Raw genomic sequence first — 18,633 nt, forward strand, 5'->3', positions numbered from 1 at the left:
TTCCAACAAAGATTAAAAATACATTAAAATCTCAGACATTAAAAACTTCCCTAAAAATATACAGCTTTTCCAACATCATAGTGGCATAAAACCACTTACTTAGATGAAAATGCAATACACTACAGAATAAATTTACTGCAGTTCCTGTTAAAAAGTACAATGTCTGCTACAGGAGACGAATCACTTATTTGACTACTCCTGCACAGGTTTCCTGCATGTGGAGCCTTCTTACTCATTCTGATTATTGTTGCCCAAGTTCCACCTTTCAGTTAGTGCGTCACAATAATGATTGTTTATTTGCATATGCTTGCCAAATGCTGAGGAAAAGATGCTGTACATCAAATGTTTTCTCGTGAGCATCAACATTTTATGAACTTCAGACTTGCATATAGTGCTAGCAATCTACTTGCAGAAAACATTTTAGGTATTTGTTTCTTTTTAAAATGAAACCCATGACTTTTCTACAATTTGGCTACAACAGACACAAGAAACCAATTTTTTAAAAAATACGTTAGAAAAACTGAGCTCCCCTCTGCATTTACCTGGGGTCCCTAGTCTGGCTATGGAGGGGGGAAACCACTGTTCATTTGTGTATGTATGCCTGTATGTAATTCAAGGCTTCAAAATGTTACCTTGTTTCAGTTTAATTCTTCACAGATATATCATTAAACATGTGATATAGAAACACGTGTGTGTGTGTGTGTGTCACAAATAACATTCTATTTTTGTTTTGCTCATTCTAATTTTTTTACCCAAAATTCAGGTCTAAACAAAAGGATGAGTTACGTTTCCGCCACCTCCAGCTGCTTCCAAGTAAGTTACTGTGTTAGAACTGAGAGTGCAGTTTTGGTCACAGAACACTCTCACAAATGGAGGCAAAAGGTAGGTGGTTCCCCTCCCCCCCAATTCTCCTTGCAATCACAGAAAAGCGCCATTGGTTGCTGTATAAGGAATTTGCAAAATACGCTTGAGCTTGTGGAATCCTCTGGTGGTTTACAATCCCTTCTGTAAATAGAACAGCTGCACTGGATCCAACTAAACAGTCTTTTCTGCACGGCTTAAATATAAATAGTTGTGGTTTCTCATAGACTTCCAACACATTATTCCAGCTCAGTAATTAGCATGTTTAATTTCCTTTCTATCTAAGAAGCCAGAGGAGAGGAAACGGCTGTTACTAGGCTAAAAGTATTCTATCATAGGCAATGTATTTGGTACTTTCCAAACCTAAGTCTCTAACTGTAACTTGATGTGTTGTGAATTGCAGAAGTTGAAGTTTCAAACAAGAAAGCCACCATAAACATTAAACATTGTCTTGTGTTCTTCTTCTTCTTCTTCAAGCACAGTCGCCAAACAGACAAATTCATAAAATGATTCAAGGTCTTTCACACAGTAGATGAAATTTCTTTATTTAAATTAGTTTGCTTAGCTCATATTTAGGACAGAATAAAGGCCAAGCTATTTGATCATTTAGAGTGGCCCAGAAACAGACTTCAAAATTGCTGAGGGAATTCAAACAGCACTTGGTCTTCTTTGAAGTCATGACACTTAGGTACTTACTCTGCATATAGTTTTGTTTCTATAATTTATTATACAATGCACCATTCACTCAGCAATATACTCTGAAAATATACAAAACTTACATAACCAAATCTGCAATATTTGACAGCCACCAATTTTTATCCAGACCAGTTTAAAGGATAACCAGTACTCCTAAGAGATCAATTTTAACTACAAATGGAACATAAATTTCACGCACAGTAGATCAGACAACTTTTCCAATGAAAAAAAAAATAAGGTTATTAAAGCATTTTGTCATCTTCTTAGAAATGAAAATAAAAGTGTTGGATCTGGGCTATGGGTTGTATCCAACATTGGTCATACTTGGAGCAGACCCAGTAAATAATGAACTGTTCTGTTAATTTCAGTGGGTCTAGTTCAAGTAGAACTTAGCTGGTGTAGCCCTAAGTTAGATGCACTTAAACTACATTGATTTCAATTGGAACTAAGTGCAATTAACTATGGATCGAACCCAAACATTGTTATCGGTTAATGTCTGCATTGTCTAGCTCTAGAGTGGTTGAATTAACTTTTAAAAAAACAACTATATAGTATTATTGCACTCCTTGAATGTGCAGTACTTTGAAATATACCAGCACTGAAAGGGGTCTTGCATTAAGATATTCAGGAACAACATGAAATCGAGGAGAGCATCCAGTCTGTACCAACAAGTATTCTGTCTTCAGTACAGGCCGTCATTTATTTCGTTCATGTTGTCTTTTGAAAGTGTCGCTTAATGTCTGAAAAACATAGCAAAAACATAGAAGGTTGTGCTACAAAAATAGGTCAAATAACTATACCCAAAGCCATTCTATATCCAATGTCGCCATGGAAAACGTACTATATTCAGTTAGAACAACAACACACTAGAAGCTCGGCAAACAGAAATAATGAATTGACATTTAATATACATGCCACCAGGCTACTACTACATGAGACAACAAGTGTAGAAGATATCTAGCAAATGAAAGAGCTAACACTGACAGTCACCAAGTTCCAGAAGTTCCATGTTAAGCCCATGTTGAATATGTAAGAAACATTAACTGCATGAAAGTTAGTTGCGATATTTTTTTGCTAGCCTGCAAAGAGGCCAATAGTCTATTTTTCCAGAGGAAGAGAAGCTCCTTCCTCCACAGCCAAGCACAGAAAAACAACAGTCTGGAAAATAGGGATGGAATTATCTGTCCCTGATCCACCAGCCCACTTACTTCCCTGCATAAAATCCCTTGCCAGCCAAAAGCTATCAGGCGAGTGATTAAATACAAGGATTGTTTATTACCATTTTATCTTGCAAATCAAATACCTAGCTGAGTAATCTTCAAAACAAACTTACAAGAAGTTTTCAGTACTGATGGATGGGGCTATGATCTGTGGTGTGGCATTTGCTCCATGTGCACGTTGAGTTTCATTTCATTATCGAGGATTTGAACAAGTTGCTGCATGGAAGGCAGGTGCCCAGACTGTAGCTTAGACCACACTGGAACATCTAAATAAGAAGTGTAGGAGGTAAAGAACATGATTAGCATATTAAACTACTTTTTGTACAGTGTAGGAACTGCCAGTTGCTGCTCTTATTTTATGCTTGCCAGGATATCCAGAGAAAAACAACTGATACAAGCTTTTGCATACAGTATAGGTTCACTCTCACCGCCGTCTCCATCCCACAAATACCAGTCTCTCGCCAATGTACATGCAATGAAGTATTACCAAGCTTCTGAAGAAACTAGATTAAAAAAATATATACTTCGGTTTACAAGGCTTGCATGAAGAATTTGTGTGCAAAGTTCTTTCTTGACAAACAGATTACTCTGTCAATGCTCAATCAACTTACACTGCAGAGGTCTTTTAAATGGCACATTACTTAAGAACTGTTAATACTACAGCTTTAGTTATTTGTGAAAGTTTAGGGATCACTCACACTAGTCACAATTTTGACATAGGGTAATCTCAAATAGACCCTTTATTTCGGTCTTCTGAACCAAATGCAGCTGGTAGCTTCATAAATACTTAACAATGGGTACAATTAACACAAAATCCCTTTTAAGCTAACAAGAATACACAAAAGCTGTTCAGAACTCACCATTTAAAGTTATTTCAAATGCACCTGTTGACATACAAATGTTCTCAGTCATGCTGCTCAGGAAGAAAACCATCATACAAGCATAGACCTAAAAATTAAACACATTAATCTAAATGCTAGTCTTTAAATGATGCAACATATTTATCAGTTCAGCTCTATATTCAGCTGATACTAATATTTGGTGAAAGTAATCTCCTTTCTTTGTGACTCTAAATTAAAATTTGTTCATTTTCCTTCCCTGTCTTGAATTCAGAGGGTTCATTTATAACACTTAAGTTAAATACCAAGTGATAACCAGTATGAGACACTGATTGCTAGAATAAAATCAGGACGGTTATTATTTCTAAAATAAAACCCCTTTTTATAAAGCAAGTAAGCAAATACACATATGCTCTACATAAGTTGTCTTACTACTATTCTGTTTCAAACCCTAGAGGCATCGTTCCCTTTACTCCAGAATGTTAAATGTGCTTTTGGCGCTATACCCAAAGGATAAAATGATGCAATCTTCAGCAACAGGGCTTAAAAAGATCTCATAGTGAAAGATTTATGTTTCAGCTCATATTAAGATTGCAGCTTCTTGTACATGGATTAATTATCCAAGATCACGTGGTTATACATTTAACCCATTACTTCATAAGTTTAGTTATTTTTCAGAATTTCTAATACTAAAGATACTACTTAGACAAGAATCCTTGCCTCATCTGAAAAGTAGTGCTGCTGTTTTCTGCTCTTCTAGGTCTTCTGCACCAGCCACCAAAGAATAAACCATAACTAATGGTGACATATTCTTATTTGCAGCTCAAAAAGCTGATTATAACCAGTAGAAAATTATTTTTTCCAGCCCTCTTAAAGACAATCGTACCTTGGAAGTCGAATGGAATTCATTCCAGAAGTCCGTTCAACTTCCAAAACTGAATCGAATCTTCTGATTGGCTGCAGGAAGCTCCTGCAGCCAATCAGAAGCTGCAGAAGCCCCGTCAGATGTTCAGGTTCCAAAAGAACGTTCGCAAACCAGAACAATCAATTCCAGGTTTGCAGCGTTCGGGAGCCAAAACATACGAGTTCCAGGGTGTTCAACAACCAAGGTACGAATGGGGAGGGGGGGAGAGGTTGTGTGTGTTCTGAAGCAATTTCCCCTTCAAGCTATTATCAAAGTGCATGTTTGTGGGAGCATTTGGTTGTGTGAACACCAGGAAATCAATCTCCACTCCATGAAAAAAGTGATGTTGTAAGAGGAAAAAGTAGTCTCTTTACCTTATTTTCTTGGCCCCACTGCCAGACGCTTGGAGCTTGCATGCCAAAGAAAGCAAAAGGATCCTTGCCAACAATAATGAAGCCTATTAACACTAGTTTGAAGACTGACAGGAAAGATGCTATATGTCTGGGAGAAAAAAGAGATGTTAGTCGCTAAAGGCTATTCCTAAACTTATCAAAAACAACAAAGATTATGCCATACCCAGCTGCATGTCACTATTCCAGTAACTTTAGTGATATTTCATCTTATCAATATTACGTATTTGAAAACGTTGCATTTAAAATGCAAGACTACATGTAACTCCCCACGTGCGTTCAACTTGTGCATGGTGCTGGGAAAGAAATAATTCAATTTAAACTGCAAAAAGGTGTGGAAAGAGCAGGGAAACAGCAGTCCCATGAGCATTTGCACTGCCCTTTGAGGCCTGCGGACAGTTGGAATTTGGATAGCAGCAAAAGAATCTGACCCACAGCTAAGCACCTTGGGGGTACCAGTCTACCCAACTTGTCATTGTTTCTACATCATCCTGCAGTGATGAGGAAGACTGAGAGCCACTACTGCCACCATTCATGCCAGTCTGGTAAGTGGTGCTGGTTTTTCAAGGGTTTCCAGAGGCTTAAAAGGGTGTTTACAGGCTTTTTAGATGCATGTTCCCCACTATATATGATTTCAAGTACACATGCAGTACCCAGGAGCATAAGCTCCCTTGTAACTGGGGAGTCATCTGTATTCCAATTAATGAATGCAATTCTGGGCTGAGATCTTAGTTCTTCAGGTTGTCATAATGCAAAAACTCACCACTTCTTTATGCTCTCTCTTCTGCATCATCATTAGTGTAAACATTCTAACCACACCAAAAGCAATCTATCATTTATAGTTTGCAAGTGTGGGTTGATTAGTTTAGCTAGCCTCATGAAACTGAACTCGTGCCATAGGTACCAAATTAGATAAACAAGAGGAATAATAGGTCTAAACTCATGTCTCTGTCATATTTTAATTCATAATAAACTTACCTATAAAGAGGCTGAGGGAGATAATTTTCCCCTTCAATGCGGATGTCTGGGTACCGCTGGCTAATAACCTGCATGTACTCCTCAAACACCCGTCTGTATCCTCAGGAAACACTGAACAGAAATATTTTATTATAATTAGTTGGTGTGTAGTTAAGCATAAACATAAAGATTATTTATTTGTAGGTAATCAATTGGAATTAGCATGCTTCCGGATTTCCCTAAAAACAATTTACTCCCTCAACTTCACCATCCTCATCTGCCCAAATGTTTCTTCGTCTCCATCACAACTCCCACCAACTTTCCCCCCTCTGAACAGTGGTGACACCTCTCTCTCTCCCCCCCCCCCACTTAAAGTCTTTCCTCAAAATCTACATTTTAATGCACTGCAAATTACTTTGAACACAATTCTGTAAATGTAAAAGTATCATGTAAATTAATATTTAATCTAGTCTTTTATGTGGCATTTTGGATTACCCCTCAAATAACCAACTTTGAAATGCAGGCAACCGCATTTTTACACATTAAGCTCTAAACATGGTCTATTTTAAACAGTAAGTTCCCTAAGGAATAAGGCCTGTTTAGTTTTACCTATAGTTTGGTATGGTGCTACGTACACTGATGTATAAACACTTTCACAGGTACCTTTTGGGACATTTTATCCCAAGCAAAAAACCCTGCTTTAAGTCCATCTCTGTCAGTGCTAGAAATTAGCCAGGTGCATTTTGCGACTAGCGGGGGTCCAATTGCAACCACGTGGAGATCTCTGGATGCCAGATTGTAGACTAGGGAAGGCAAAATGTCACTTAAAGAAGGATCTGAAATATTTTCCTTGAAGCTTGGATTTGTTTTATTCTGGATTGTTTTGATATTTTAATGTGTTATAAACTGCTTTGAGATTTGTTCTTTAAAATATAAAGTGAAACAGAAATGAAATGAAAAATAATAATAATAAATACCATAAAAGGTGCCTAGATATTCCATTGTGGCAAGTGCAACCTAGGTTTAAGGTGCCATTTGTAGATTAGATTACCTATCTGAGTTTCTAACAAGATTACATATCTGAGTTTCTAACACTGATCTCAGTGTGTTTGTCCCATTTCCCCTACCCATGATTCTGGGGAATCAACTAAATATTTTATCTAAAGTCATGCAATAGCTAGGATGGCAGCATGATATGGAAATATTAACCAAGCCAGCTAGAAGGCGAAATCCAAACTGTATGAAAGCTTCCAAAACATGTCTGTAGGTAATAATTAATTCCAATGCTGAAACTTAATGAGTCAACGGTTTGTTTTCCTTGAAAACATCTGCAAAAAACATTAAGAAAATGGAATACAGCTGAGCCCTCTCCAAGAAGAAAATGACAGAAAATTAAAACATACTTTCTCCTCATGTCACAATACCACCTGGAAACTTGATTGTTTTATCAAAACTCTTTACGTGTTTGGTGTTCCCACTCCAACTCTGGATATTATCTCTTCTGCTCCACATCATACATTTCTAAAGAGCCCAAGGACTTTAGTAATTGACTTCTCTTGTGTAGCTCACTGTACAGCTATGTCTTAGTAAAAACTATTACATTAAGCAATCACTACTAAAATCACTAGTAATGGCCCTCTAAAGAAAACTGATTTTTTAAATTAAAGACCTCTTAGTTTACAAAAAGACGTGCATTGTCTCTTTTTTCAAGTTGTGCTTTCTACAGATCAGTTTCATTCGTTGTGAGACTGTGAGACATTAGTGTTGCATGCAATATTAGGTTGAGAAGAAAAAGGGGGGAGATGGGGAGGGGTGGTGAGGTAATGCTTCTATTCTTCTACTGAGTGTATATGTGGGGTTTTGTGTCAGCGTCACTTGTATGGGCTCTTACTATTTGCTTGCTATATTTCCTTGATGATGTGAGGGGTTGGGGGTGGCCTTGGGTGTGGTTGGTTGTTTTTGGTTGGCTGTAATGAGATTTGTTTATGTGCATGAGTGTGTGGATTTTTGGATCAGGTTAGCCATATTGATTCATAGGCTGTCGGTGGACTCTTGTTGTTGTCGTCTTGTTGGGCTATGTATGTGATAAAGGAGAACCATACTGAGGTGAAGGCATCTTCTTCTATTTGTCCCTGTGTCAGTTTCAGCTGATTGGTTAGTTTTTCTAGTAAGGCTGTTTCCCATATTATTTTACAGCACTGGTCCATGTTTACTCCTGAATGGTCTCCCCAGTGTCTGGCTGAGGCTTCTGGCTGCTGAGAATAGGTGGGTTATGAGCTCTTTATAATGTTAGTGGGCATTATTATCTTGGAAGATGTTCGGTAGGGCCAGTTCTGGGGTGACTTCTAATACTTGCTTAGTTATTTTGAGCATTTCTTGTATGACTGATGTTCAGAAGAGTTGTATTTTGGGGCATTCCCATCACATGTGAAGGTATGTGCCCGTGGAGGTGCAGCTTCTCCAGCATTTTGGTGGTGTTAGGTACAATCTGTGAGTTTCAGGGTGAGTTCTTTTCTTTTAACCAACATTGATTTAAAGGAAAGTTTAGACCACATTCTAGTCCATTGTGTGGGGTTAACCTCATAGCCTATGTCATCCTCTCATTGTTTATTGCCAACGTTGAGGGGGTTTGTGGGATTTTGGAGCAGTGTTTTGTATATTGTGGATTCCATCCCCTTGCCATGTCCATTTGCTGTTAGGAGGTTTTTAAGAAAACTGTTTTGAAGCAAACTAGTCTCTAAAATGTTTCGAACACTAGCACAAATAATCCACAATTTCCTTCCAGGAAATTTATACATAATGGTGATCAGGTCATAGGGATACTGTACACCAGAAGAACAAAATTTCCAGATATTGTTTATGATTCTAGCCTTGAGTTTCCTTTACTTGCCTCCCAGTTCTCTTCTGAGTTTTATTTTGAGAGCCACAGTTGTGCCTCATGGTTGTCCTCTTCAAAGACAAGGGAGACTTATTTTAGGTTTGTTTGCTTTTTTAAAGAAAACGAAAACTGGGATTTTCACATTTATAACAGGGCGTCTTGATTTTTTTAAAAAAGCTAAATAGCTACTGAGGAATATACACAATTCACAAATATTACTCAAAACATTCAGTAATAGAACTGGGAACCTAGAAGACTAATGTGAAATGCTTTTTAAATGACTCTGCTTTTCTTTCCCTTTGGTCCCAACTGTGATGCGTTGCTATGCTGATGTAACACTGCTAACACAAGGAGTAACAATGCCTGAAAAAAATTGCAATAAATAGATGGTGAACCTTTAAAAATGAAGAATGTTTCCAACACAAGAATGAACAGTGCTGAAGCTGATAAAGAAAACCTGAGAAAAGAGCATGTTACAGAAAGAAAACTGGATTGCTAGATATGGGCAAATGCTGAAAAAATCCTTGAAATTCAGAATTCTAACCATTACTCCATTAAATAGTTATTTTTAGAGGAAAGTACTAACATTTTAGGCCCACACTTTAATTGACTTTCCTATTTTTGCTAATTCGAAATCCATTATTCATACTCAGACTGAAGTCTCATATCCAAATAGAAGTTTGCATATAAATATATTATTAGCAACTTTGTTAATACTGTAAAATGTTGTTTGTGACTTGTCTAAGTTTTCCAACTTTAGCTACAAAATGCCTTACTGAAACCCACCACTAACTACGACTTGCTGTTTAGAAGTTCCTTTATATAAAACGTTGTGCAATTCTAAGCATGTTTGCTCAGATACGAGCCTCAGCAACTTCATTAGGACAGTATTTTATACAGTATACGCTTACTCTGGATTGGAACCCAAAGCATCAATCCAATGTACACAGATCTAGGACTTCAGTTCAATGAACATGGTGGGACTGACTTTTGAGTAAACATGCACAGCATGTGTTGCATGTATTTGGCTTTCATCAATATAAATACAAAAGTACAGACTATTCCCCTTAATGGATCACAAACCTTATGACAGATATGAGTATCCAAAGTAAAAGAGCACTATTTAGAGAAGTACCATTTGGCAGCTCCCCTTTTACAGGTCAACACATTATGTATACCTTTAGGTCCTAAACAAGAACTAAGGTTCCTTTCATATTATAAACTGCTTCCCTCAGTATAGAATCCTCACACATACTGGAGTGTGGACAAACCATGTCCTCCCAGCGTTAGAAACTCAGATATATAAGCTAGGCACCAAACAGCTCCTTAAACCAGGGTTACAGTCGCCAAAACATTGTGGGGCAAGACGGCTCTAAAGTCTTATTTTTCAATGATGGACTGACTATGATTGATTCTCAGTTAAACATCTAGCTAGTTCAGATGACAACCTTGAGTTGGGTTAAGAGCTTTGAGAACTTAAAGAAGAAAAGCAACGTGATCCAGGGACAGTCCACACATATATTGTCCTATTCCAGGGGTCTGCAACCTTTAAGACAAAAAGAGCCACTTGGACCCGTTTCTGAAGAAAAAAAACTGGGAGCCGCAAAACTCGTCATTATAAAAATAACTTTTTTATCACTTTTTTATTATTTCTTTGTTTGACCCCTCAGAATTACTCCTCCTCATAGAAATAAATGTTAAATTAACAAGTTACCCTTTTTTTGGTGTGTGTTCTTCACTCCCCTTCAAAACTGTGACCAGTGTACATGCCCCCTTTCAATGCAGTGACCTGCGTACATGCCCCTTACAATGTAGCAGCCAGGCGGGCGGGAAGGTGACATCAGGACGGTGCGTGACTAACGCACGCACTGCCCCCATGCGACATCACAGCCAGTACAGCGCCCGCCACAGTGGGGAGTGTCGGGGTGCACAATGCGCCTCCTTCCCTCGCTAGTATCCGCCCCGGAGCCGCGGCAAAGGTGTAAAAGAGCCACATGCAGCTCCGGAGCCGCGGGTTGCAGACCCCTGTCCTATTCCAGCCTCTTTTTCTTAATGGTCGACTGCTCCTGCTCAGGCTGCACAGAAAAAGCATTTTGGTTCCAGAAATTCATTCCTATCGCACAGATAAAATATAACTGATAGAATTCTACAGGATGGGGTATTAATATATGAAAACAGACCAAATACAATGATCCCAAGGCATGCACTTCTAGATGGTAGAGGTGTCAGGTGCCATCCTGGTGCCTAGGCCTTTTCCTTTGGTTGCAAGTGATAGAAAAGCCACCTGGCTAATTTCAAACTCTGCCTCACCTGCAGCGTCCAAGTGCCTATACTGCCCCCTCGACTTCTTGCACCACCGCACCGTTTCTGAAAGCCCTTACATAAACACCTTTTTTTATCACCAGGCACCCCCAACTCCCCCCCCCCCAGTCAACATAGTCCCACCAATCCGCCCTGCTACTCACACCACTTCTCATCCTCAAATCCCAACTTAATTGCCAACACCAACGTGGCCTCAATCTATTAATTGCTCAGGGCCTCCTTGTCTTTCCCCATCCTATTGAACACCTATCCACCTCAAGCCCTATATTTCACAATATATATATTCAAGGTGAGCTCGGCACAGCATTGCCCAACCCTCCCTCCTCTCATTTCAGCTTCATGCCTCCTGCCTATCAGAAAGCCAACATTATCGTAGCAACCCTAATGTCTTCCATCAAGGGCCACAGTATCCTAAGCCAGTCGTCTTCAACTGGTGGGCCATGGCCTGATCCGAGGTGGGCCAAAACAGCTGCACTACCGCCATACAGATATTTGGGGTGGATGTGTGTTGGGGGGGGGGGGGAGAGATGATAAGAAGAAATGGGATCCCCAGATGCATGTTTATTTGAGGTTAAAGGTGGGTCTAAAGGCTAAAGCGATTGAAATCGGGGGCGGGGGGGGGGAGCTAGAGAAGAACCGCCCTGAGACCTCCGGATATAGGGGTTATAGGGCGGTATATAAATTTAATAAACAGTAATAAGAGGCAGAGACGATTCCTGCCGTGGGAAAACAACTCTTATCTAAATTCCGACGTAGCCTGTCCTCTACTTTCCCCGAGGCCTGAAGGGGCTTCTCCGCACCTTCATGTGCGGACCTGCCGCCCTTCGCCCCCCAACACCTCCCCAGGGCTCCCCTAATTCTCTCTCTTCCCCCCACCCCAGCCTTTCCCTTCGCCCCCTCCTCGCTCGCCCTTCGCCTCCCTTCCCTTTCCGGCCTCCGCAGGGCGAGGCTTCGGCGGGGAAGGGAGGCCAGAGCGACGGAGCGCGGTCGGCTGTGGCTTCGCCCTCCCACCCCCGACGGAGGAAGGTCTGAGGAGGAGGAAGGAGCAGGAGGCCTCTCACCAGATCTGGAACTTGAGCAGCGGCCCCGTCGCGTAGGCCATGCGCAGCTTCTTCCCGGGCGGCAACCCGTCCGGCTGAGCGCCAGAGCCGCCCAGCCCCGCCGCCAGCAAGAACAGCAACGCCAGCGCCGGCCTCATCTCGTCCTCTTCTCCTCCTCCGCGCGACCACGGCCGGCTTTATAAACGCTCCTCGCTCCGTTTCCCTCTACCCCCCTCCCACCTCCGCACGCACACCGCCTCGCGCTCTGCCGCTAGCGGGCGAGGGTCACGTGAGAGAGGGCGCCCGCAGCGCGCCTGCGCCAGCTTCCACCTATGCCCGGCCGCGGAAAGAATGGCGCCCCCCCCACCCCACCAGTCGACGAGTTTGCCTCCCGGGTGTTGTACATACGGGCTACTCGCGCCCGGCTGAACAGCCGGGGGACGTCCGTTGCTCTGTCAAAATGGGAGACCCTAACCCTCCCCAGAGTGGCTTACGTGCGGCATTAAAAGCAGTTGAAACAAAGCTGTCTCTCCCTACAGGCTTACATTCTAATAAAATCATCATCAGTGGGTTTTTAAAAAAAATGTTTAGGGGTACTCTTATTTTCCTACTCATATTGAAATACTTTCTCTCAATGAGGCCAAACTTAGATTCACAAAATGTTTAGGGGTACGCGTCCCCTCAGAAAAAAAGCACTGATAATAATAAAGCAAGATTTATTCAGGGTGCTCAGGGTCATAAATTTTTGGAGTTGTTGGCAAGGGACCTTGCGGGTCATCTATTCTAGTCCAACCCCCTGCAATGCGGGAATCTCCACTAAAGCATCCATGACGGATGGCCATCCAACCTCTACTTAAAAACCGAGTCCACAATCTCCCGAGGGAGACCGTTCCACTGTCAAATAGCTCTTACCACCATAAAGTTTTTCCTGGTGTTTAGTCGGAAGCTCCTTTCTTGTAACTTTAAGTCATTGCTTCGAGTCCTAGCCTCCAGAGCAGGAGTAAACAAGCTTGCTCCCTCTTCCATGTGACAGCCCTTTAGATATTGGAACATGACTATCCTATCTCCTCTCAATCTCCTTTTTTGCAAGCTAAACATACTCAGCTTCTTCAACCAGTCCTCATAATACGTTGTTTCCAGTCTCTTGAACACCTTGTTCACCCACCTCTGCACACGTTCCAGCTTGCCCATATCCTTTCTAAATTGTGCTGCCCAGAACTGGACACAGTGCTCCAGGTATGGTCTGACCAAGGCAGAACAGAGCAGGAATATTACTTCCCCTGATTGGGACACTATACTTCTGGAACAGCACTGGCTTTTTATCCTGTCATGAGAAGAGAAGACTCCCTGGAAAAGACCCTGCTGTTGGGAAAGATGGAGGGCGCAAGGAGAAGGGGATGACAGAGGACGAGATGGTTGGACAGTGTTCTTGAAGCTACCAGCCTGAGTTTGACCAAACTGCTGGAGGCAGTGGAAGACAGGAGTGCCTGGTGTGCTCTGGTCCATGGGGTCATGACGAGTCGGACTAGACTAAACGACTAAACAACAACAACACACTGCTGACTCATGTTAAAGCTTGTGGTCTACTAAGGCCCCAAGATCCTTTTCACGTGGACTATTGGTAAGCCAGATGTCCCCCATCTTATATTTGTGTAGCTGGCTCTTCCTTCTTAAGTGCGGAACCTAACATTTGTGTGTATTGAAATTTATTTTGTTGGTTTGATCTGAAGTCAGTGCAGAATGCTGCACCGTGATTCCTGACAGGTCTGAGCTCTTGCCAGAGATCAGCACTGGTTGCTATTAGTATACAAAGGCCTTAATAACCTGGGAGCAGTTTACCTACGAGATCACCTTACCCCCCACATGTGCATACCCAACCACTTCAATTGGCGGAATTTGACACTACCTGGAGGATGTTGTAGGGTGGATGGCGGCTAATGGATTGAGGTTGAATCCTGACAAGACAGAAGTACTGTTCTTGGGGGACAGGGGGCGGGCTCGTGTGGAGGACTCCCTGATCCTGAATGGGGTAACTGTGCCCCTGAAGGACCAGGTGTGCAGCCTGGGAGTCATTTTGGACTCACAGCTGTCCATGGAGGCGCAGGTTAATTCTGTGTCCAGGGCAGCTGTTTACCAGCTCCATCTGGTACGCAGGCTGAGACCCTACGTGCCCACAGACTGTCTTGCCAGAGTGGTGCATGCTCTGGTTATCTCCCACTTGGACTACTGCAATGCACTCTACGTGGGGCTACCTTTGAAGGTGACTCGAAAACTGCAATTAATCCAGAATGCGGCAGCTAGACTGGTGACTGGGAGTGGCCGCCGAGACCATATAACACTGGTCCTGAAAGATCTTCATTGGCTCCCAGTACGTTTCCGAGCACAATTCAAAGTGTTGGTGCTGACCTTTAAAGCCCTAAATGGCCTCAGTCCTGTATACCTGAAGGAGCGTCTCCACCCCCATCATCCAGCCCGGACAATGAGATCCAGCACTGAGGGCTTTCTGGTGGTTCCCTCACTGCAAGAAATGAGGTTACAGGGAACCAGGCAGAGGGCCTTCTCGGTAGTGGCGCCCGCCCTGTGGAACGCCCTCCCAGCAGATGGCAAGGCAATAAACAACTATTTTACTTTTAAAAGACACCAGAAGACATCCTGTTTAGGGAAGTTTTTAATGTCTGACACTGTATTGTTTTTGATATTTGGTTGGAAGCCGCCCAGAGTGGCTGGGGAGACCCAGTAAGATGGGCGGGGTATAAATAAATAAATAATTATTATTATTATTATTATTATTATTATTATTATTATTATTACTACTCCAGGTTCCACATAAAACCTGTTCTGCTTTTGTATGAACCCAACAGTTAGTGTGGCAGCACCTGCATTTTGGAACTCTCTGTCAGTTGATATCAAGCCTTCAGGCTCAGGCACTATTGTAAACCACTTAGATACATTTTTGTGGTACAGCAGTTTGAGACCCATTGGCAACTCTCACTTGGTTTAGCTTCTTCACCATAAAAAGGTAAAGGTACCCCTGCCCGTATGGGCCAGTTTTGACAGACTCTGGGGTTGTACGCCCATCTCACTTAAGAGGCCGGGAGCCAGCGCTGTCCGGAGACACTTCCGGGTCACGTGGCCAGCGTGACAAAGCTGCATCTGGCGAGCCAGCGCAGCACACGGAAACGCCGTTTACCTTCCCGCTAGTAAGCGGTCCCTATTTATCTACTTGCACCCGGGGGTGCTTTCGAACTGCTAGGTTGGCAGGCGCTGGGACCGAGCAATGGGAGCGCACCCCGCCGCGGGGATTCGAACCGCCGACCTTTCGATCGGCAAGCCCTAGGTGCTGAGGCTTTTACCCACATGAAAGATTAAATTTTCCAGTAATTTGCAGATGCAGCTACATTCTACATATGCATGTTTTCTCCAGAAATGGCATTCATGTATGGTGGTGGTTTTAAAGATCCTGAGCACTATGAAGATCAAAGACAATGTCTGCAAATGTGTGGAAAGTTAATCTACTTAGAATCATAGGACTGTAGAGTTGGAAGGGATCCATAGTGTCTCACAGTCCAACCTGTTGCATTGCAGGAATCTGAGCTAAGGAATCCCTGACAGATGGCCATCCAACCTGTGTTTGAAAACTTCCCTCTCACAGAAGTCAATGACATTTAATCAGCCTAATCACATACAGAATTGCTGCTAAAGTCCAAAAGGACAGTTCACAAACAATATTGATGCGCCGTGATAGCACAGCTTGTAGGGGAAGGGTTGCCCTTGGCTATAGATCAGCAAAACTATGCAGTAACGATTATGTACCTCAGAGCAACAACGAGCTATTATTCACTTTAGTAACACAAAACTCAATTAAAGCCAATGGAAGTCACCCAACCAACAGCTGAAAATGTTATGTCCTCACGGTTGAGGAAAAACTTTCACAAAGGTTATCATTTTTTGAGGGAGGGTTGGTGGTGAAATATTTAGTGGAGGGGTTGAGACAGGAAAAAAACACCACCTGAATACTTCCTGTCATGCTCCCCCACCCCACCCCAGGTGTGGATGGCCCCAAAGAAATAGCAATGAAAATGATGCCTGAGGAGTGTGTGGCACCTGTGGCTGTTTAGTGTGAAATTTGACACACTGTAAAAGGCCATAGAGATGAGTCCTCGCACACAGATGTCCCCCATCAGAGCAGGCCATGTTAGAATAGGGGAGACACCCTAAGCTCTTGGGAATAAATAGCAACTAACCAGAATAGAAACTGAATGGGGGGGGGGGGGCTCTTCTGCTGGGAAGGACATTGACCCATCAGAAATGGCATGATTATTCACCTTTTCATGCTGATGATAGCACAACCAATTCAGGACTGAAGCTATTGAGGATGTTTTGTGGGATGAATGTCACCTTCTGCAATCAGCTGATGTGGACAAGGTGCTGGCAGCAATGCATCTGATGGGGACTGACCGGTTGGGTCCAGATTGTGGTTAATGCTTCACTGTGAGGGGGTGGTCCTTGCTGCATTGAAAGAAACAGTGGTGCGACCTCTCTTAAAGAAATCGGCTCTGGATCACTTGGATTTGAACAGCAACTGGCCAGTTACAAGAAAAATCACAACCCTTTTTAGGGAAGGTGGCGGAAAGGACTTTGGTGGGGCCCCTGCAGGCATTCTTGGAGGACACAATTTATTTAGATCCATTCTGATCTGGATTTAGGCCTGGCCATGGGATGGAGTCATCCTCAGCTGATCCTTGTAAAGAGCAGGACGGGGGAGTATGACCTTGTGCCTGCATGATCTCTCATTCGCATTTGAAAGCATTGACCATAGTGTCCTCCTGGACCAGCTCTGAGGAATGGGGATTGGGGGCACTTTATTACAGTGGTTCCAATCCGACCTTCAGGACCGTGTCTAGAGAGGAGTGCCTTCTGGCCACTTGGCAGCTATGCTATGGCAGCTACCTTATCTCCAGCACAATTTAATATCTACATGAAACTGCTGGGAGAGGTCATTAGGCGTTTCCGGGCGAGGTGCCATCAATAGGTTGATGATACTCAACTCTATTTCTCCATCATCTCTGAATCAGGAGATGCTGTCCAGTCCCCTGGGGCATTGCCTGGGTACAGTTGTAAAATGGATGAGGAAAAACAAACTGAGCTTGAATCCTGGCATGAGAGAGGCACCGTGGGTGAGTAGCTCCTTGTTTCTGAGAAATTGCTCAGTTGCCTAGTCTGGATGGGGTTGCGCTGCCCCATCAGGTTCACAGCTTTGGGGTGCTTCTAGATCCAGCTCTGTCCCTGGAGGCTCAGGTAACCTCAGCGGCTAGAAGCAGTGTTTGCCAACTGCAGCTGGTTCGACTGCTACAACCGTTCCTAGACCCAGAAAGCCTTTCCATAGTAGTTAATATGCTGGTTACTTCATGACTTGATTACTGCAACGCACAAGGGTGGGGCTTCCCTTGTATTTGATCCAGAAGCAGTTAGTGCAGAATGCTGTGGCACAATTGCCAAGTATATACACAAATGTGGTGACGGTAATAATAATGCCACAAAACACCACCACCACAAACTGGCTTATAAATTTACTAGAATAATAACTAGAATAGAGATAGACTTGTAACCATTCAAGCAACAAACGTACTAAGGTGCCATGTGCAAATCAAAGCCTGGAGATACTGTAAACATGGAGTGGATAAATGTACAACCGTATCTTAACGAGTTACATGTGCAATAAACACTTTGTTTTGCACATGGCACCTTAGTATGTTTGTTGCTTGAATGGTTACAAGTCTCTCTCTATTCTAGTTAATTTGGTTTTATACTTATAAGCCAGTTTGTGGTGGTGTTGTTTTGTGGCACAATTGCCGACAGGTAGTATCTGTTCTGGACTTGTAAGAATGCGATCGTTTAGTGTGGCAGCACCTGCACTTTAGAACTTCTTGCCTGTGAGATCAAGCAAGCCCCTTCGCTGCAGAAAAGCGCCTGCTGAAACCATTCTTGTTTAGACAAGCCACCTCAGGTGCTTAGAAAGTTGAGGTAATTTTAGTGCTGATATTCCAAGGGAGCAGAAAAGACTTCTTACGTACGCGATGACAGCCACACAGACGCTACTAGCCCAGAGATGGAAAGAAGATAAAGTCCTTACCAGAGAAGAATGGCAAATTAAACTGTTGGACTATGCCATAATGGCAAAACTGACTGGAAAGCTCAGGAACCAAGACCAAAACTTTAACAAAAAATGGGGAAAAAATATAATTTATCTTGGAGACCACTGTAAGCAGATGAAATTAGCATGATTGCAATAACACTTGTAATGTAGCAAATATTATGCAGACAATGGAGTGATATAAAATATGGACTATTGAAAAATATGAAGTAGAAAAGGTGAACAATGGGATCCACGGAGAAGGTGGGAAGCTCAGAGATTCAAAGGAATCTTTAAACGTGTATGTGTATGGTTGTATTATTATATCTTTATACTTGTGAAATCGAATAAAAATTATATCAAAAAAATGAAA

At 42.5% G+C, this 18,633-nt stretch overlaps 1 protein-coding gene across 1 annotated transcript; it reads right to left on the bottom strand.

The window, feature by feature from the left end:
* Window positions 1–1,380: 1,380 nt before the first annotated feature.
* SELENOT (selenoprotein T) lies at window positions 1,381–12,389 on the bottom strand. Its single transcript, XM_028731298.2, has 6 exons — window positions 12,149–12,389; window positions 5,909–6,019; window positions 4,895–5,021; window positions 3,638–3,725; window positions 2,891–3,043; window positions 1,381–2,297 (listed from the first exon to the last, which is right to left on the bottom strand). The coding sequence occupies exons 1-5, from the start codon at window positions 12,283–12,285 to the stop codon at window positions 2,919–2,921; spliced, it is 588 nt and encodes a 195-aa protein (XP_028587131.2). The 5' UTR covers window positions 12,286–12,389; the 3' UTR covers window positions 1,381–2,297; window positions 2,891–2,918.
* Between the last annotated feature and the right edge of the window lie 6,244 nt (window positions 12,390–18,633).

Source organism: Podarcis muralis, chromosome 6 (assembly GCF_964188315.1).
Source record: "Podarcis muralis chromosome 6, rPodMur119.hap1.1, whole genome shotgun sequence".
Taxonomy (NCBI): domain Eukaryota; kingdom Metazoa; phylum Chordata; class Lepidosauria; order Squamata; family Lacertidae; genus Podarcis; species Podarcis muralis.